Raw genomic sequence first — 21,864 nt, forward strand, 5'->3', positions numbered from 1 at the left:
CATGAGTACATGTAAAAATATTATTCTTGAAATTCATGAAACTGAGTAATAATAAAACTAAACAGAATTACTCTATGTACAGTGTAGAAAGTGAAAACTCATATTCAACACTAATAAACATTTTATTGAAAAACAACTAATAAAAATAACAGTAACAAGTAATATCCATTATTTACCCAAATATTCATGAAACAAAATATTGAGAACCGAGAAAATCATGACTAATAATTAGAATTAATTACAAACATGAAAAGCAAATGCTTCATATAATGTATAGTCAAATCTTAATAGTTATTCTCAATAAAATTGATGATAATTCCTTGGAATCTCTACGAGTCTGAGGATGAAGCCCAGTCACCAGATGAAGTGCTTAAAAGAAAAGAGAAGTATGTAATCCAAAACAAAGAAATGTGTACAACAGTATACCGTACATAATATTTACTCAATAGTCAATTTACCAGAATCTAAATATATGATGATCTATTTTGAAAATATAATTTTCTGTAGACTGATATTGAAGTGGCCTCCAAAGAGACTGTTTCTCAATGAAGCAATCCTGATGCAATAATTGACAGTCTGAGATATATAACGTAAAATAACACATGAACACAGAACACATGTGTAACATGTGCAAGATTATTCATGAAACATACCCAGACACAAAAATAGGGGCATTGTACGATCAGTTAAAAGCAGAAGACTTGAACATGTTAAAAGAAAATAATAGAAAAGATAGGAATAGATGAGACCACCTGCAAGATTCTACAAGAGATGAAAAGGAAAGTGAATCCCACAGGTCATACATCAATAATTAAAGAACTAAGTATCACTAGGATTACATATACTTTCTGATGATATGTTTTATGCATTTGAAAACTGAATTGGAAGATTCATAAAGGCAACACGTTACAAAAACCAATTTTACAGGAGACAACAAAAATTTTCTTCTGCAATATGCGGAACCCGAATCACGTAAAGTGAAGTGGGTAGGCATTGGATACATACATACAAAAATTTTCTAATTCCTGCAAATCATGTTGTGTGTACATATAAAAATTAAGTTGTCTGTGCCAGTCTACATGTTTTGACAGGAATAATTTGTTATATGTATACAGAACATGACCTGCAGGAATTAGAAAGTTCTTATTGTCTCCTGTAAATTTTTTTTTTTTTTGTAACATGTCATCTTCCGATTCAATTCACTTCCTTACATGCTGAAAATGATATTCCTGCTTAGGCTTATTTTCTTTAACTATCATTCAAAAGAACACAGTATATAAAATTGATAATACCGGTAATAGAAGTTCGTTTTCTGTATTGTAAACAAAAGATATATGCTATAATTTTTACCTTATTGAAAATTTCAGTGTTCAATTAGACAGTGATTCCCAAAATGTCAGTCGCGACCTCACAGCTGAGAGGGTCCACAAGATGATTTACAAAATGAAACAATAAAACGCCTTCATTCATAGTGTTCTGCCCAAGGGCAGGTCTCACTGCAAACCCAGCACTCTCCAGTCTTTTCTATTTTCTGCCTTCTTCTTTGTCTCCTCGTATGATCCATATATCTTAATGTAGTCCATCATCTGATATCTTCTTCTGCCCCAAACTCTTCTCCCGTTTTCCATTCCTTCCAGTGCAACCTTTAGTAGGCAGTTTCTTCTCAACCAGTGACCCAGCCAATTCCTTTTCCTCTTTCTAATCAGTTTTAGCATCTTTCTTTCTTCATCCACTCTTTCCAACACAGCTTCGTTTCTTATTCTGTTTGTCCACTTCACACGCTCCATCCTCCTTCATATCCACATTTTAAATGCTTCTAGTCGCTTCTCTTCACTTCGTCGTAATGTCTATGTTTCTGTCCCATACAATGTTACACTCCACACAAAGCACTTCACTAGTCTCTTCCTTAGTTCTTTTTCCAGAGGTCCGCAGAAAATGCTCCTTTTTCTATTAAAAGCTTCCTTTGCCATTGCTATTCTCCTTTTGACTTCTTGGTAGCAGCTCATGTTACTGCTTATAGTACACCCCAAGTATTTGAAGTTGTCCACTTACTCTACTGCCTCATTTAAAATTCGCAAGTTTATCTTCTTTACTTTTCTTCCTATGACCATGGATTTCGTCTTGTTAGCATTTATCTTCATTTCATACTGCTCACAGCTATGAATTAAGTATGGAATGAAGATAAATGCAAATAAGACGAAGAGCTTGGTCAGAGGAAGAAAAATACAGAAGATGAACTTGCGAATTCTAAATGAGGCAGTAGAGCAAGTGGACACCTTCAAATACTTGGGGTGTACAATAAGCAGTAACATGAGCTGCTGCCAGGAAGTCAAAAGAAGGATAGCAATGGCCAAGGAAGCTTTCAATAGAAAAAGGAGCATTTTCTGCGGACCTCTGGAAAAAGAACTAAGGAAGAGACTAGTGAATTGCTTTGTATGGAATGTGGCATTATATGAGGCAGAAACATGGACATTACGATGAAGTGAAGAGAAGCAAATAGAAGCATTTGAAATGTGGATATGGAGAAGAATGGAACGTGTGAAATGGACAGACAGAATAAGAAATGAAGCTGTGTTGGAAAGAGTGGGTGAAGAAAGAATGATGCTGAAACTGATCAGGACGAGGAAAAGGAATTGGTTGGGTCACTGGCTGAGAAGAAACTGCCTACTGAAGGATGCACTGAAAGGAATGGTGAACGAGAGAAGAGTTCGGGGCAGAAGAAGATATCAGATCATAGACAACATTAAGATATATGGATCATATGAGGCGACAAAGAGGAAGGCAGAAAATAGGAAAGATTTGAGAAAGTTGGGTTTGCAGTGAAAGACCTGTCCTTGTGCAGAACACTAAATGAAAATGAAATACATTCTTATTTCAGATATACGTCCTTTCACCTCTTCCATCTCTATAGAAGTTACTGCTTAGCAATAGATTTTCAACAGCAGCAAGATGACATTAACATGTGACCAGAATAATAGAACGTCATTACTTAAGATAACATAAGAAATATACAAGACTAAGGTACATCCAGTCCACATATAAGAGAAAGAAATTTCTAGATCTCTCTTCAGGAAGAGCACTAGCTGTATTTTGCTGATCAACAGATATGCTGTCTTTGTGTCACTTAGAAGATCACAATAAATATAAAGAATTATTAAATTATACATTTTATTAACCAATATAACATTATATTGTTGAGTGTAAGACATAACGATTGATAGATTATAATTGTACATTGTATTTGTTTATACGTAATAATTTTATTATAATGTACTAGTGAACAAGATATTGCAACATGTTACTTCCAGATTTAAGTAATGTTCTGTCTCAAACTTTCAACTTTGGAGTTTGACTTTCTAAATAACCATTGAGGTATAACTGTTCAAAAAGGGTAAGCATTTCTTCCACTATGCCTTTGTCAGTTTCAATAAATCTAATATCAAATTTTTCATTTTTTGCTAACTGATGAACAGCTATTAGAGCTGATTTCGATGTCCTTTAATGTTCTGGTTTTTTAACGAGTAAAATAAGGACTAATTAATGTTTTAACTCTAACTCCCACATTTGTATTTTACATTTACAGTTTTATAAGTCATATAAAACTGTAAATACAGTACACTGAATCACATTTAACTGTAGGTCTGAGAACAGATTAAATTGATCTCCCATAATTGGTATTCATACATGCAACAGTATCACACAAAAAATTGCCCGTATATATCTTCATTCGTACAAATAGAGATTTTAAAATAATAAACATACCCAAAGAACTAAGAATTTATATTCAAACAATTATTCTAACCCATAGTGTATTAAATAATGAACATTTACTCAGTATGATTTACTTACTCAGTTACAGTAAAAAAATGAAAGACGTTGATTGTTGCATTTCTGTCCATAATCCCTGGTGTGCCATGTTATGTAGGAATGTCATTTCAAAAAAAAAAAGAACGATGACTATAGACGTGACATTACATACTGTGGCTGGAAAAAGAGAAAACATAACTGATTTCTTTCTCAATATCTATGGGTGATTATTAACACAATAAAACTTGTTTAAGACAGTACAGTAATAAGGCAGAAACTTGTGCAATGTAAACAAGTTCTTTGGTCCTGGCAGATAGAATAGGCATTACAGTATTATTTATTTTGTAACTGCGAAATCTGCCAATGCAGAAACAGAAAGCTTTCACAGCTTATAAAAAAATTACTTACATATTGGGAAATAATTAAAATCTGATATAATATATCGTCGTTGTTCCTGCAATAACTCCTACATGCAAAATATAAAATTTTTCAGTAGGAAGAAAAAACACATTTATTCATCCTATGGCAGCCATACATAGGAATTCTTATATTTTCGAAACAAAGAAATATAATTACATAGAGAAGATTTTATTATTTGCTGTATCACTATTTAAGTTATTTAATAGAGCAAAAATCTGAAAATCGATAAATATGTCACATAGGAGTTACTGCAGGAACAATGATATGTTTATACACCCTATCTTTTACATCTGGTTTGAGAATCAATGTCATCACAGAGTCACGGTTCTGACAAGAAGCTTCATATCGCATAAAACAATAAAGTACATTATCTACTTTTCTATTGTATTGAGAGAAAGGTAGCTAGGAAAACTGCCAATGAAATGCCTTGCTATGATGATGTTGACCATGACTCTCAATGGGTTTTCTCAGGAAATAGTAAAGAGGAATAGGAAAGAGATAGGCAAGCAACAAATTGCTTTTTTACTATGTATCACTGGCAATGATGAGTCTCATTATGTTAATACCTAATGCCTAACGGACAGAGGGGGAGGAGGAACAAGTAGTTATTGGCTCAAATTGTACAGTAAGCTCCCACAGGAACATTACATATAGGTGTGTAAATATCTGGTGTAATGAGTAGTAGCAGTAATAATAATAATAATAATAATAATAATAATAATAATAATAATAATAATAATAATAATAATAATAATAATAATAATAATACCTCTGACTCTGAGGTTCTGGCTGATATGAACATCTATTATCAGGCAGTGCATCTCATTTGATGCTATGTGTCAGAGGAAGAACAATTTTATTATTTGTATACACCTCAAATTATCTCTGATTGAGATTCTAGCTGATATATACAGTACATCTATTATTGGGCAGTACATTTCACTTGACCAGTGCTGTCATGGTAATTTTTGTCTTGGCCATATGCCCCACCCCTTGTTTTCTCCCTTGAAATATATTTTACTCTCCTCTCTCTAACTCTCCGACTGTCATTTAATGATTTGTTTTGATATTAAAGAAGAAGTAAAGAAACTGTTTTGCTTTACATTTTAATTGTACAACAAGCTTGATTTAAATAATGCACCATGAAGCCCCACAGTAGATGCACACTTGTCTCGATGAATCGTAGAATGTGTATTTGCAGCACTTCTTTTCAACCATTATTTTATATAATTCTGGATTCCAGTGCTGCAGAGGTGGACAATTTTTGTTTATGAACATCAAACAAAATACATTAGGAACAGCAAGAGATGATCTAAGATCTCTGCATACAAAACTTAGGCACCCATATGCCGTATGGCTCCGTACAGACAAAATTTTTTTTTTTCCTCACACAATTAATTAAAAATATTGTAGGTTCCCATATGATGTATGGCCTCCATGACAGCATTGCACTTGACGATATGTGCCAGAGGAAGAACAATTATTTGTATGCATCTGAAGTCTGATTAGTGTAATATGTAGTTAATCTGCAATGTATGCAATGGAGGGGAAAGGAACTGGCCACACTACCCCATTATCTCTTGGCCCAGTTGCCTCATAAGTGGTACCATGTTGTATCACTTGTGAGGTTCAGACCTGTCTTTGAACAGCTGACTAAGCAACAAGAACATCTCTAGTATGACTACTGTAATATGTTACTAATCAGCAACATATGCAATGAAGGGGAGGGGGGGGGGAGGAACTGGCCAGTCGACCCCATTATGTCCTGATCTAGTTGCTTCATGAGTGGTGCCTTATTGGTTCACTTATGAAGTTCAAAAATGTCTTCAACAACAACAACAACAACAACAACAACAACAACAACAATAATAATAATAATAATAATAATAATAATAATAATAATAATAATAATAATAATACTGTAATGCTATAAATGTGTACCACTTATATACATCAGCTGGTATCGTCAAACTTTACTCATAAACACGTTAATAACAATATTATATAGTAAATTTCTGTATGTTCCTAGCAAAATTTCTTGAATCGTGTGAAATCTTGCATAATGAGAAAATTGATCCAATTTATAAAATAGCGTCGTCTCTTACAATTCTATCTTATGCAAGTTTTACTGTATTATTAAATTATGAAGAATTACTACAGGATTATTGTGTAAGCTTTAATTTACTTCACCCAGTGTGTGAGTGTGTGTGTGTGTGTGTGTGTGTGTGCACGTGCGCGTGTGCATGGGTGTATTTTGTTTACACAACAACACATCATAACCGAGCCACTGGTCTGACAAATATTTTCTATACAATGTACTGTGTGTTTGTTGTTCAAAGAAAATTTTTCTAGCACGTAATAGCTAATACTTATGAAGCCAGGTAGTGACTGTGACAAACCTGCAACGCTTTCCATTTTGATGTGATTGTTATTTGAATTATTTGATACTTAGCAAAATGATAATATAGCAACCAGCGCTGGGTTAAGAGTGCAATCAAACACACATCAGAATCCAATGAAGAGTGCACAAGTGAATACTTACCGAAACAAACCACCATGAATCTTGACGGAATATTAAACGAGATATTAATCCCATGTTACTAGCAGGAGATATCGCATGTAGATGAAGGTGCTGAATGGAGTTGAATGGAGGCCAATGAAATCCATATCTGTCGGATCGATGAAACAAAAGGTATGTAACTCAGGAATGGCTTAAGTTCCAACCTCTTAAAAGTTACAGATTTTTTTAGGTCTGTAACAGTTCGGTAATAAACAGACATCGGATTCTAGGGCAAATGCCTATTTTGTTTCTTTAGGAGAAAAGTAAAAATAATTATTAATATTTGTGTTTCATGGAAATTGAAAGATATTCAAAGAGTTTTATAGTGCCCTAAAATGCCCTAAAACGGTTATTAGAGCCTAATTTGTTAATATTCGCCTAAAAATGCCTAACTCACTGTAAAGTTTCGCATTTTACTCTTACTCACTGTAAAGTTTCGCATTTTACTCTTACTTTTTATAATTTATACATGCATTCACTGCGAAATTTAAGGCATTTAAAAAGTGGAAAGTTTGCTTCACACCGGCCATGAAACCATTGATAAAGGAAACAAAATGCTTTGAATCTCACGACACTCGCAATAGATTTCACCGAATTTAACATGTTTGGAGGCATAAATGCCGACAAAGAACCAACCTTAGTTTTGAAGTAGGCAACAATCACAACATGTGCTGCTACCGATTCAGAGATATACTATACTATAAAAATGACTGTTTTCGGTCTGAGACCGATCAGCTGTACTGCCCTTCAGAGTGTCATAAAATCACAATTTTTGGAGAAAGAGTGTTTTTGAAATATTTATGAAAAGTCGTAAAACTGCGAATTAGTAGGGTAAACCGTTACAAAATATTTAAAAGAATGGCCCTCCTAGTGTTAACACTACCAGGAAATGCAACAATAAGTGGAACTTTGTATTTTTGTCCAATTGAATCTCAATAACAACGGTTCATTTGAATGCTCGTTAACAGTTGCTCTTTCCCTCACCTTATTTGTGTTGAGAAGTTTTGAGCGGTAGGACGTTTTCCTGTGAAGTTTAACGCGATAATGCCGAAAAATATAAGTGCAAAATCTACATTGATCCAGCAATGGCTAACAGAATATTCAGAATTCACTTATGATGGAAAAATAATATTCTGCAAGATTTGTAGCAAACAGGTATGTAACAATAGTTGAAATATATAAATTCTATTAATTTTAATGAGTAGGCCTATAATATTTATACATTGACTGACCTATCCTGAGGTATAATTCTTTTTAAGACCACTACACTTTAACCTTTTAAATTCCGATAGTTAAAGTATTTGCTGGTCATTAAAATTTTGATTGTTCGAACCCACTAACTTTGTGATAGAAATACGGTAATACAACAATTAGGATTTTATTTTAATTCAGTTTACTTTACATTTTTAGATTTCGCAAGAAAAGAAGTGCCACCTAAAGCAGCATGTGCAAGGAGTGGCTCATAAGGCTAAAGCTCAGCAGAAAAATCAACTGCAACAAACTTTACTAACACAGCATACTTCATCCAATCTCAGCAGCAATTTCTATGCTGATTTAACCAGAGCGTTTGTTGCTGCTAACATTCCCTGGAATACAATTGAAAATCCGGTTTTAAGACAGTTTTTACAAAAATACTGCAAACAAAATATCCCATCTGAGTCGACCCTAAGAAAAAATTACTTAGAATATACAATGAAACTTTAGCTTCCATTCGGGAGGATATAGGTGATTCTTACATATGGGTCTCTGTAGATGAAACCTCAGATCCTATGAATAGGTATATAGCAAATATGGTAGTAGGAAAACTTAGTCCTGATGGACCTTCGATTCCACACCTCGTATGTGTTAAGGAACTTTCGAAAGTGAATAGCCAAGCCATTGCTTATTTTGTAAATAAAGGCCTACAGTCTTTATACTCAGGTAATATAGACGATTCTAAAGTTCTGTTGTTTTGTACTGATGCTGCCTCATACATGGTTGCTGCAGCTCCACTTAAAACATTTTATCCTAACCTCACGCATGTAACCTGTCTAGCACATGGCCTTCACAGGGTTTCTGAAACAATCCGGAATGAATTTCCTCTTGTCAATTCGTTTATTTCTAACACAAAAAAATGTTTTTGTAAAGCCCCATCCAGGATTTCAATATTCAGAGAGAACTTTCCAGATATCCCACTCCCACCTCAGCCGGTTGTTACACGATGGGGAACCTGGATTCAGTCAGTGGTGTATTATTCTAAGTATTTTAAAGAAGTGGTCACAGTTATTAATAAATTACCTGAAACTGATAGTGCAGCGTGTGTGAAAGCAGTGAAAGATTGTCTGAATGACTCACGAGTGAAAACGATATTGCCTACATAACATCAAACTTTTCTTTCATACCTGCAAGCATTGAACAATTAGAACGTGAAAAACAATCTCTTTGTAGCCAAATAGCAATAGTAAAGGAAGCTCAAGTGAACATACATTCTGCTTTGGGCGAAACTGGGGAAAAAAGTTAAAAATAAGTGGGACAACGTATTAAATAAGAATGTAGGATTTTCATTGTTGGAAAAAGTATCAAGAGTGATATCGGGGGAAAGTGTAAATGTTCCAGTAAGTATTGATGTTTCTATTGTACCTAATTTAAAATTTGCACCTCTCACATCAGTTTCGGTTGAAAGAAGTTTTTCTGCTTTCAAAATGATTCTCAGTGACAAAAGGCAAAGGTTAACTGTGGAGAATTTAGAAAAAATTCTGGTGGTGTACTGTGCAGATAATTATAATAAAGTCTGATCATTGAACTGAATTTCAATAACTTAAAATGAGTAATCTTGATATCAATAATCATTATTTCATTAGTTTCAATATATTAAATTTGTGCAGCTCTGTTTATAAATATAATATAGTATTCTTTTTTAATGTTTAAACATACTTTTTTGTGCGTATTTTAGTGTATAACTAAAAATTTCAGTGAAAGAAATAAGTATGATACCTTGATGTGCCTAAAATGCCTATTTTCATTAAAATAGAGCCTAATTTTACAAATTTTGAGCTTATTTTAGGCGCCTAAAACTGCTGTTTTTAGTGCCTAAAAATCCGATGTCTAGTAATAAAGAAAATAACGAAGAAAAAGTAGGAAAGATTTTTGTGATGATGGTGCCAAAAGTAACAGTGGTGGTAACTATAATGATAATTATGAGTTAAGAATAAAAAAATACAGAAAATCTCATTCTCCAATAGTTATGTAATTCACTAATTTGTATCATCATGTTTTCGAGAATGAATTTGTGGTTAACATTCCGTACTTACTGATAATTGACGTATATTAAGAAGCCAACCTCAACAATGAAAACAAAGGTATGACAATCGTCATACAGGGCAAATCAAACCCAAGGGATCGGCACTCCTGCGCTGCAGTGCCGACACCAGGATTGCTGGGTCCTTAGGTTTGACTATCTCTGTATAATGAATATTCAGTATTTTTTTATTAATTTAAAAATACTACATAAAATTCAAATAATACTTTACCTAACATCTGTTAGATCAGCATCTTTCTCAGTAAGAACTTGATTTGCTATTTCAACAAGCTTCTCAACTGAAAAAATTAAAAATAACAATTAATAGTATACATTCAATAGAATCTCTGATTTTAAAGATAATATAAGATTACAAAGTTCCTTACAACAGGACTTCAATGGTAAGGAAGTCTATTACATAAAATAAAAATTCAAAATACCGTAAATTCTTGAATGCCCCGAACCCTCGAATAAGCCGCAAACACCACTTTTGAAAGACAAAAAATAAAACGAACACAGATTATAAAAATAAATCTTCCAACAAAAGTGCACGGGATATTTGAGAAAATACGGTAAGTTATTTTACATTTATTTATTTGTATGTTTATCTCGTTGCATGTCTGCAACGTCACAGTAAATATTCATTCATTTCACTAGAAGTTCTGAAATTATGAGAAAAATTATAGCCCTATAGACGACAAAGAAAATAACTCACCTTAATGTTAATTCACTATGCTATTTTAATCCGCTAAAATAAAAAATTAAACTCCCAATCATACATCTATATCTGCTACATTTTCACATCTGCACGGTGACTCAGTGGCTCCATATTATATTTATAATTTCCGAAACGTTCAGCATTCGAATCTCGTTGTGGGAATATATTCTGTAATGTTCGATATAGGATTTCCACTTTTCCTCACAGATAGTATTATCATGAAATTTGCTTACAGTATTTATTTTTTTCATATTTACTCAATTATCCAGTTCCTATGTTAGTTACTTTATTCTGGAATACAGACTTATCATTTCCAACCGCTGAGTTAGCTCTGTGGTAGCGCATCTGCCTTCAGACTAGCTGGTTCAGGTTCAATTCTCAGTGAGATCAGAGATATTCATGTAAAATTTCTACCTCGAGACTAGGAGAGGTGGCAGTGCATAACTTCTAATCACTAAATTGTGCACCAATATGCCTAGGTTCATCCCAAATCTCTTCGCAGTGCATATGAAGAGAAGGTATATGTCACTGTTGATAGTGATTCGTCCGTCGGATGGGGACGTTAAGCCTGGAGGCCCCTTGGTGCTATTCGACAGGAGTAGGCTACGTGTCAGTACCAGGTTTCCCCTTCTCCCTTTCTCATCCATTCCCTACACTAAACCCTGTCTCATGGTGTTTGAGAGCGCGAGTAAACAACTCCCCACCCGCTGCACACTGGTCCACGTGCTGTGGCTCCGCACTACTACTGATCCTACAAACATAAACATAGCACAGAAAACAATGATTTTAAAATAATGTTAAGTGAACTCACCAGCTAATCGTCTGTGTCTAGAGGTTCAATTCCGGACATGTCAACGTCACCGGAATCATCAGCACCATCATCATCGTCACTGTCACTGTCATCACCCATGTTAATAATTAGAGGTTCCACCAGCTCCTCTGTCAGGCAATCTAGACGCCACATATTCTCTTCTTCCCCACGCACATGGCAGATGCAATCTTCCCATTCACGCGACGATATTTCCTACTGCCTCAAGCATGATTTCTCACACTTCTGAAAGTTTGAAGGTTTTATTGTTCCTGGCCACATGCCCTTTCAGTTGGCTCCAAATTAATTCGATAGGATTAAGATTGCAATGATACGATGGTAGTCGTAGAACCAATCTTCCAGAATTTTCGGCAATTTTGTCTACTCTATACTGGCGGCATTAGGTTACGAGGTGACTTGGGATACACTGCAATAATTCCTCAAAATACAGTTCTTTTGAAATCAGCCAGTCCCTGATTCTAATATTACTCCACGATTTATTGGGCACTCTTTCCACCATTACGCTGTGGTAAGGAGCGTTGTCCATAACTATAACAGAGTCCTTTTCCAGGCGTGGAAGAATGTCACTAAACCATTTCTCGAATCTGTCCCCATCCATTTCCTCGTGGTAATCTTTAGTCGACTTGGACTCGAAAAGAGGAAGACCCCCATCCACGAACCCTTTCTCACTACCAATATGAAGTACTATCCGTCTTTTCCCCTTTCCGGTGGGATTCCTTAGTCCAGTCGATAGCCCAGAGAGGAATGCCTGTTTTCGGGTTTCAATAGTTTTGTCCACTAGAACTCTATTAACGGTGTGCCCCGCATTCACCCACGTTTCGTCTAGGTAATATATTACCTTGCCTTGAGCCCTGTGCTCTTTTATTGCCCTCAAATATTTCCTCCGCCACAGCACAATGTCATCTCTGTCGAGCAACAAACACTGACGATTCCGTTTTTCATATTTAAATTGAAGCACTTTAGTGAGCAGTAGATGCAGGGTGCCGCGCGAGAAATTAGGCAAATTTTTGTCATTACGCACCACGGCAAGAATTTTGTCTAGTCGGTATCTCATTACGAAAATAAAACTGATGCACTATACCACGAATTGCACATTTCGTTGCTTCATCATACTTTTCTCCTAGTTGTTTAGCCCGGCGAATTTTTTTAGGGGTGGTCAACTTTTCGCCCGACTTCACCTTACTTCGTAGTCGATAATTGCTGGCTTTAGACATGCCTGTTGCTTCAGCAGTCAACTTTGTCACTATATCAATAACCATTCCGGGATTGTCGGCAACAATCTTATTGAAGACATTTAGCACACACTCTTGTTGGCCTCATTGCAGCGGTTTGCCTTTCGAATGCTTCTTCACTGAAAGTTCCTCCATTTCAATTATTATATATACGCACCCAGGATATATGTACAAACAGACTTTAAAATACTTTACTTAACACTATATATTATATACACTTAACACTATATTATTATATACACTGCCTCTCAGTAAAAATCTCAGCCTCAGTCAACGTATTATAACTGTGTAATACACAACGCAAGTGTTGACTGGAGAAGGGGACGCTGTTGATATTTTGTGTTCGCAATCCCATCCAATGTTAATCTGCATCCACAAATAATTACATTTTAAAAGCATTTTATGCTGTTCACAAACCCACCAAAAAAATATAACATGTATATCTAGTTTGAGTTCTCTACAATATCATAATAAATTAAAACATTATAGTATTGTAAATGACCGTAAACAGTACGAACGGCGACAAGGAGAGGGGGTGAGATCACTAGAGTAACAGCCACTGGCAGGCAGTCCAGCTCGTCTGCTAGAACACCACCGGGTTGGGGAGTTGTTTACCCGTACTCTCAAACACTGTGAGATGAAGAATACACTTACACATACACTCACCCTAGTACACAACATAACTCTTCACAGATACACATCATGTACAGCATGGCCAGCTGAAGTAGTGTAAAAATTGAAAATGACCACAGTTCTGCCATCTATCCACAATATGTAGAACCCGAATCACGCAAGTGAAGTAGGTAGGCATCAGATACACACACTTATCATTTCCGAAATGGTGCAGCTCAACAAGAGATCAGCTGTGCTAGCTGTCATGTGTGCAGGATTTTCCTTTACAACCTATGGTGGAAGGACAGACATTTCCAGTTCCAGACAGGCGATGGACCAAGCTTTAGTGGGGGAATGATCAGGTAGCAAGATGAGACCCTTCTGGCACAGATTCAGGAGAATCTCTTTAAATCTGCTGTCGGATTCAAGGCTGCATCTTATTTTCCAAATTGCATGCAGAACTTTCAAATGACTTAAAGGTTCTGGACTTGAAAGGCATGTTACTGTAGGAAAATGATCACCTTGCACATGCAACAGAGATGCTAAATTTTGCCTGGAAGGATGTAACCTCTGACGAAGTTGTATTCTTAACTGCAACATTGGGCCGATCCATGCATACCTGTATCATGCATTCAACACTAGGTCTTGTATGAGAAGGAAAAAGAAAGTAAGTGCCAAAACATGAATTTTCAGATTATGGTTGATTCATATATGGTATTTTATGCTTGTTTTGATGTTGTCCGAATTGTAGAGATGGATAGTTGTAAATATATCTGGATATTCAAAGGAAGTGAGTCATAAAGCTGTATGCAAAGTGGAACATGCATCTCACCATACGTATGTCAAAATGAATATTTTGGACTTATTTCCTTCTGGCTTCTGAGGTAAGAAGTACTGATATGAAGCTATATACGTTGCTTCTACTCACAGAAGTGATAGTGTTAGTATTCTTTGCTGGGTTGGATGCTGTTAAGACTTCTGAGAGCTCTCAATGACACTATAAAAAACTTCCGAGTCTTTTGTTAATTCCAGTCCTAGATCAATGTTATCCCAAAGAACAGCATATTAGTTTTCAGCAGGATAACCATCTGGTGCATACTTTGTTGGTATTTCAAAAATGGTTTGTTCAGGAGCAAAGGATTAAGTTGATACCTTGGTCCTTGAATTCAAACGAAAAAGCCTGGGGCCTAATGAAGAAGAAATGCTGACCTACAAACTAAGAGAGTCTGGTCTATGATCCTGGACATTGAGGAAAACACGCCTCCAAGAGGATTATTTCAACAAGCTTGTCATTCAGTGTATGACTGGTTTCAAAAAGTTAGAAAGCAGAAATGTGACTAACGATTTTGTTTCAATTATTTTTTTTTCAGAGACTGAAATGTAATCTCAAGGCTGAAATGTGTTAGTTTTTTTTTTTTTTTTGGCCCTGCAGCCATAACTTAAGCACATCAGTAGGATATGTCAAAAATATTGTCATCCAAAACTTGCATCAGAGCAGGTGGTCTGTTATGGTCTGACATCAGTCCATCTCTTAGCCAAAAACAAAAACTTAACCACCAGCATAGCTTGGTTGGCTGAAGCACTTGCCTGCCAATCCAGAATTGCACTTGGGTATGGATTCGATTCCTGTTTGGGTTGATTACTTGGTTAGGTTTTTTCCGAGGTTTTCCCCAACTGTAAGGCAAATGTCGGATATGGCGAATCCTTGCCTCATCTCGCCAAATACCATCTTGCTGTCACTAATTCCATCGACTCTAAATAACCTAGTAGTTGATAGAGCGTCATTAAATAACCAACAAAAAAAACTTTTCCATTTTTTTTTCGTATAGAGACTAAAATGTAGTCTCATGTTTCAGATTCATTTTTTTTTTCATCATTATCATCTCGGGTTAATAGCCATAACAAACTCAATAAATAGGATACCAGCTCTTTCTCCTCTGGGACCGTGTCAGAAAAAGCAGGTATAATAATAGCTCTTGAAATAGCTCATGATATCACGTCGAAATATTGGGAAGCATGAAGGAGAATGACTTCATTGTTAAATCAGGAGCATTAGATACATACATGCAATATATAGGTACTAATACATGAATAATTTTTTTTTTCCATTTTTATTAAGTAGAAATTCCGAGCAAATAGCCTATGTAATCTTTATCTTTAGCTACTGAAAATGTGATGCTGTAAATACAGCATTGGAATTTTGTCATTTGCATTATGAACAGTATGCCCAATCTTATTTGTGCTTACTGTACAACATGCGAAAAATTCATTGAAAATTTACGAGTATAAGCTAACAATACTTTCTACTGATACATAATTATGACAGTTCTATTTCACTCACCGATATGTTTATGTTCTGAAGACAACACCTTTGCATTTGGAATATGTTCACGAGTAATTACCAAATAATGATGTTTTGTTGCTGGTTTGATGTCTGGGAAAACAACATACTCGTCATCCTAAACACAAAACACAAAGACTAGATTTATAACAGCTTCTTTGACGAATATCAAGTTGAATGAAATTAATGAAAGAGTTCATTTTTTTATCATCTTGTACAACTAGGGTTGCTACCCATTCAGCTTGCTGTGGTGTTGTCCCAGAATTTGAAACTGTCCCAGATCCTGGGTAAACACACTGTCGATTAGAGAGCAGCAAAGAAAAATAGGTCTATGAGTAAATGGCCTATACATGGAAAAACAAATGTGAGTGAGCTTGCAAAGACATTTTCTGTTAATATTTTTTATGTTAACTCTATAGGCTTCATACATCCACAGCTTTTGCTCGAGGACACATCCACTGCAAACCTAACATTCTTCACTCTTCCTTTTCCACCTCTCTCTCTTCATCTCCGCGTATGATCCATATAATTATCTTAAAATGTTGTCTATCATCTGATATCTTTTAATGCCCCAAACTTTTTTCCCATTCACAATTTCTTCCAGTGCATCCTTCAGTAAACAATTTCTTTTCAGCCAGCAATCCAGCCAATTTCTTTTTCTCTTCCTGATCAGTTTCGGCATTATTCTTTCTTCACCCACTCTTTCCAGCACAGCTTCATTTCTTATTTTGTGTGTCCATTTCACATGCTCCATTCTTCTCTACATACACATTTTGAATGCTTCCAGTCATTTTTCATTTCATTGTAATGTCCATGTTTCTGCCCCATACAATGCCACATATCGCAAAGCACTTCACTAATCTGTTCTTTAGTTACTTTTCCAAAGGCCCGCAGAAAATGCTGCTTTTCCTCTCAAAAGCTTCCTTTTGCCATTGTTATCTTCCTTTTGACTTCCTGGCAGCAGCTCAAATTATTACTAATTACAGTACAAACCCTCTGAGCATACGCAGTATGTTATGACTGGAACTTGGAAAATTCAGGTGGCCAAAATTTTGTTTCTGGGTCTGTACACCTCTAGTATTTGAAGCTGTCCACTTGTTCTACTGTCTTGTTCGTCCTGTTTGCATTTATCTTCATCATACAGTGCTCACAACTGTCATTTAGCTCTAGTAACTTATCCCTTAGTATCAACTCCTCTTCTGCTAACCACGTTGTAACATCAGAAAATTTTATACACTTCATTCTTTTTCCTCCTACTATCATCCCTCCATGTTCTGAAAACAGTTCTTCACTAAATACTCAAAGTAGATGTTGGACAAGGTAGGTGATGGACATTTTTAGGCTTAAATTATTAATATTGACACTTTATTTTAAAATTACTTTCATGTTTAGATGGAAAATATTGAATTTTACATTGACTGATTTCACTTGTGAAGTTGTGAGATGATATAAATAGAATGAATCAACAAAAATGGTTTGTCCCTTGGTCCTGGTGGATGAGAGGATTGTCCAGCCTCGTTCTTGAAAGGTAGCAACTCTATGTACAACATGCAGAACTTGAACTGGGTCAGAACAAAACCGAACATTTGTGATTCATGGGAGGAAGAAAAAAAAATGTTCTGTTTCGTGAAAAAGATGTTTCTAAACTGTTGTTAAATAATAAAAACACATTCACAAAAAAAATACATTTATATTTAATGTTATTTTCAAAAGCCATTTCACTCTTTTGCACATTTTCAAAATTTTTAGAATAAAAATTTTGCACTTTCTTAATAGATTCGATCTTAGAATTCCAAATATTTACTTCAAGTCTTATCAGAATGTTCGAAGTTTGCCTCCAGCTCTAAAAAGAGCTGCTTTCTAAAAGAGGGTTTTCCGAAAGGAAGTGGACAGTTATCTCAAAAGTCAGAAATGTAATAATATTTGAATTTTACCACTATCCAGGACCATCACGATTTCATGAGGAGGAGTCATCATGAGCACTCCAAACAACTGCATGACAGAACCTATAGAATATTTACATTATACAATAGGTATACTGTAGGCCTACTGAAAACAATAACAAAATTGGAAGTAGACTACAGATCTCAAATTCCAGTGGGTTTCAAACCATTGTAACATACTTGGAAAGAAGGAGACCATACGTGACTATTGGGGATATTGCTGTGTCGAAAAGGCTAGTGGTTGTCTTTAGAGATAGTGATGCAATGTTCTTTATCCTATATATGGCTTTCGTGGCCTCTGCTGTCCTCTCCCGGATGTGGCACCTGAACGGGTTCCCTTTCGTTTGTAGGGTTACGCCTAAATATTTGAAACTGTTGACCGTTGTTAAAGGCTCGCTGTGTAGCATCACTATGTCACAAGACATTCCATACCCCGAACGCCAAATGCGTGTGTGAGTTGTGTGGGCAGAGATGCAAACAATATCACATCACAGAGTGCCGTGCAAGAACAAAATCGATCTCTGAATACAGTGAAGAATAACTAATACCCATTCGGGTGATCCTTTCATCATATTTCATATAAAGAAGGAGACCAACAAAATAACTAAACAAGCATGTGACCTCTCTTCAGTATAACTGTTGCGCTTCGTCAGATTTTTTTTCAATTCATGCAATGACAACATAAAACAAATTTCACGAAATTTATTTAATCATTATCAACATGAACAGTTCCGTGATATGCCATGTGCCCTGTTACGTTGTTAAATCTAACAATGGTTAATCCTGATATCCTGGTTTTTGAGACCTGGGCTCTATTCCACAAAAGTACACTGTAACACATTACAAATTACAACTGAAACTTATTGTAACATATGTTATAATTGGTTCATTTTTACAATGCTTTATCAACTGTGATGGTTATCTAGTGTCTGAATGAAATGAAGTTGATAATGCCAGCGAAATGAATCCAGAGACCAGCACCAAAAGTTACCCAGAACTTGCTCTATTAGTATGGTAGGCCTATATGAAAATAGAAGCCCTGTTATATTTTCTTGTTCTTTCTCTTACTTGCTGACCTTGACTTGTTTTGTTTCTATTCCTACTCTGTACTTCTTTAGTTTTCCTCTCAATATGTTTTGTCTTTATATCTAGGCATAAGTTATCGGGGTTTTCTATAACATGCGACACTGAAGGTTTTTTCGACGAAAAAAGTGAAAAAAAAAAAAGGTCTAATTTTCAAAAGAAAGGTAGCTTGAAAGGTGTAGGTAACCTAAAAGTGATTATTTAATACGTGAAACAGAGGTAAAACACTTCAAAATGAAGGCGAAATGCATATTTCACTTCACTTAGTGTATGCAAGGCATATCAAAAACCTGAACTAACCTAACAAGTCACAGATTCATATATGCAAGTCATACCAAAAGCCTAAACTAACCTGTCTCAAATGCCGGGTAATATTTTGGCGAATCCTCGGACCTCATTTCATCTCACTACATCTCGCCAAAATGTAAAAAAATTGTACAACATTGTAAAAATTGTAGAAAATTACTAAATTGTAAAACTATAAAAATTTGTAAAAATTGTAATTGTAATATTGTAAAATGTTGACATGTTCCACATCTTAAAGCTTCATTGCTCATGTAAGATCTATGGAATAAAATAAATGAATGAATGAATGAATGAATGAATGAATGTATGAGGCATACGAAATGCCTAAATTAACCTAACCTATCTGAGATTTCCGCACCATAGAACTTTTTTAATTTTATTTCCCAGACATGAATGGCAACCATATATTACGGTGATAGAAATGTTCCATGCCGCAGAAGACTATATAAGAGCATGCCAAAATTGGGAAAGCATGTTATGAAGTCTCCTTTGTCAACTACTCTTCATAATTTTACGAAAACGTCACTTAAAATAGGCAACCACAGACATCTATTAGATACTTTTAGGCCTATAGATTACGAGAGTACCTGTGAATAAGTTAATTTTTGTTTCTGAAGAGGTAACTAAATGGGCACGAATAGATTCCCTTGTAATGAGCATAATTATAATTATTAATAGGCTACTTAGCAATCTGGTTGCAATGTGTTTGTTCTGTTGAATGCTTGTGTTGTTGTAATGCAGATATTTAGAATGTATAATAAAGTTAATTCAATTTAACACAATTATAACACTCCTCCCTTTGAACATTTACTGGTATGTAGGCCTAAATAAAATCATTCCATTTTTATATTTTACTACCTACATTACCTAATATTTTAAGAACGTGTAACGATGCCTGTAGGCCTACATAACTTTGAAATTCTAGAGCTGTTCCAATGTGCATACAGAAAACAACGGCATAAAAATCAATTTGTAGGTTAACCCAAGTTTCATACGGTACCTTATACAGAATCTCGCTTTTCTCCCTTCCATCACTAATTCTACAAAAAACACAGTTATCATTCCGTTGGCTCATATTCTGAAATTTATTATGCGAATTACGTAATAACACTCGCTGTATGCCTAGATCATATCTAGGATGCAAGTTTTGAAATGGTGATTTCAGTAAGTTCCAACACTTCGAACGACCAATCTGTAACACAAACATCAAGAACAACGCTAATTAAAAAGGCACTGTAGATTAGATAGCGGAAAAGTAATATTCATTATGACGCAAACAACAGACCTAACACACTTCGGAGTTAAGGTGTTTGTCCAGTTTTATTATTATTATTATTATTATTATTATTATTATTATTATTATTAGGTCTATTACAGAACATTGAATTATGAGCAAAGAAATATCTTCGTTGTTCAGTTCACAAAGTTCTTAGTAAAGTCCATACCGGTACTAGTTTTAAGTTCCTCCTGGCAAACAGTTTCCAAATTGCTAATCTGGATAATTCTGAAATGTCCTAAAATTCATTGCATTACTTGATCATTCAAGAAGTACAAATTAATTTGGATAGAGCGAATGAACTATTACTTCTCTGTGATTGCTACGACGTAATTGTTAATTCCGTTAACTATAATCTGTAATCATAACTAATCCACAAGAATATCAAGCAATAAAACGACAGAAAATCAGAAATAGTTTTGTCGGTAGGTGATTGATGTTCATTTATAAAATCTTCGGACTGAAATAATATGTCATTATCGTATTATTTGAAATAAGATAATAATACAGTACTTCACATTCACAAACCACGCAAACATAAGCCAAATGGGCTGCTATCAATCAGAACAGAAACGCATAATACAGAAGCTAGACCATTTCCACTTACACACTATCACCACAATAATATATATATTCACGAAGTTTGAGTTGTTGAGAGTACTAGGAACAAACGACTTTGCCGGTACTATTTCGCATTGTGTGTGATGAGGCGATAGTAGCGATCCTAGTGGTTAGCAACTATCTATGAACGCATATTCCCTACGTATTGAACTTCGTGACACTACCATCAGCTGCCATAGGATGAGATCCAGCAAGCAGTGCACACTACACAGACCTCAATGTTGATGGATTGTAGGAAAAGATTATTTTTACACGTGGGATTGTGTTCGTTGTTTGTTTATAATGTTAAATCTCTAACGTTAAAACAACAGTGCATTTGTAGTTTCTGAGTGATTAAGTTTAGTGGTTTTACAAGTCAGTTCGTAGGCATTAATTAAATTTAATATATCATACCGTAATATACCGTACTGTAATCGTAAGCAGAAATTTTGTTCGTGAAATACATCAGAGCGCCCAATGAGCATTGATTGATTGTCGACTAGTAGAGTCATCTATTATTACACGCAGAATACTGTGGACAGAATTTAATCTATGAGGTCGTAGTGAATGTACATTTGGAATATGAAATTAAACTTTTAATACAAAATCTCTCGTGACTTACATTAATAATTGGCACATGGATCACCACACCTCTAAAATTAGTGCTATAATACAGCGACCATTGGAGTGCGTTGGGCTTGTTTTCTTGGAATTGTGGGACGTGAAATCCAAATCAATTCAATTTAAATTACCGTATGAAGAATCAGAATATTTTCAATTAGAAGATCTTGAATCAGAAGATCTTTCACCGACACTTATCGATCCTGATGCTAATTACTTGAAACATCTCGATCCTAAAC

At 35.2% G+C, this 21,864-nt stretch overlaps 1 protein-coding gene across 5 annotated transcripts; it reads right to left on the reverse strand.

Annotated features, from left to right (window-relative positions):
* Positions 1-103: 103 nt before the first annotated feature.
* LOC138713294 (adenosine 5'-monophosphoramidase HINT3-like) lies at positions 104-21,197 on the reverse strand. Of its 5 annotated transcripts, none has more exons than XR_011335824.1 (7): positions 21,012-21,197; positions 20,129-20,320; positions 15,797-15,914; positions 10,297-10,363; positions 6,770-6,896; positions 3,850-3,984; positions 104-369 (listed from the first exon to the last, which is right to left on the reverse strand). XR_011335824.1 is itself a non-coding variant. In XM_069845277.1 (6 exons), the coding sequence occupies exons 1-6, from the start codon at positions 20,941-20,943 to the stop codon at positions 355-357; spliced, it is 540 nt and encodes a 179-aa protein (XP_069701378.1). In that variant the 5' UTR covers positions 20,944-20,958; the 3' UTR covers positions 104-354. The 5 variants fall into 5 exon arrangements, 1 of the variants encoding a protein (XP_069701378.1); XR_011335822.1 differs by lacking the exon at positions 21,012-21,197 and adding an exon at positions 20,923-20,958; XR_011335825.1 differs by lacking the exon at positions 21,012-21,197 and adding an exon at positions 20,574-20,694.
* Between the last annotated feature and the right edge of the window lie 667 nt (positions 21,198-21,864).

This window comes from Periplaneta americana, chromosome 14, assembly GCF_040183065.1.
Source record: "Periplaneta americana isolate PAMFEO1 chromosome 14, P.americana_PAMFEO1_priV1, whole genome shotgun sequence".
In the NCBI taxonomy this organism is placed as follows: Eukaryota; Metazoa; Arthropoda; class Insecta; order Blattodea; family Blattidae; genus Periplaneta; species Periplaneta americana.

Coding starts and splice junctions, on each gene's coding strand:
- LOC138713294 (XM_069845277.1), bottom strand. CDS start 20,943: ATGTTTGCGTGGTTTGTGAAT. Junction 20,321..20,922: donor TGTTTGCGTGGTTTGTGAAT/GTGAAGTACTGT, acceptor TTTGTGTTACAG/ATTGGTCGTTCGAAGTGTTG. Junction 15,915..20,128: donor AAAGCGAGATTCTGTATAAG/GTACCGTATGAA, acceptor TTTTGTGTTTAG/GATGACGAGTATGTTGTTTT.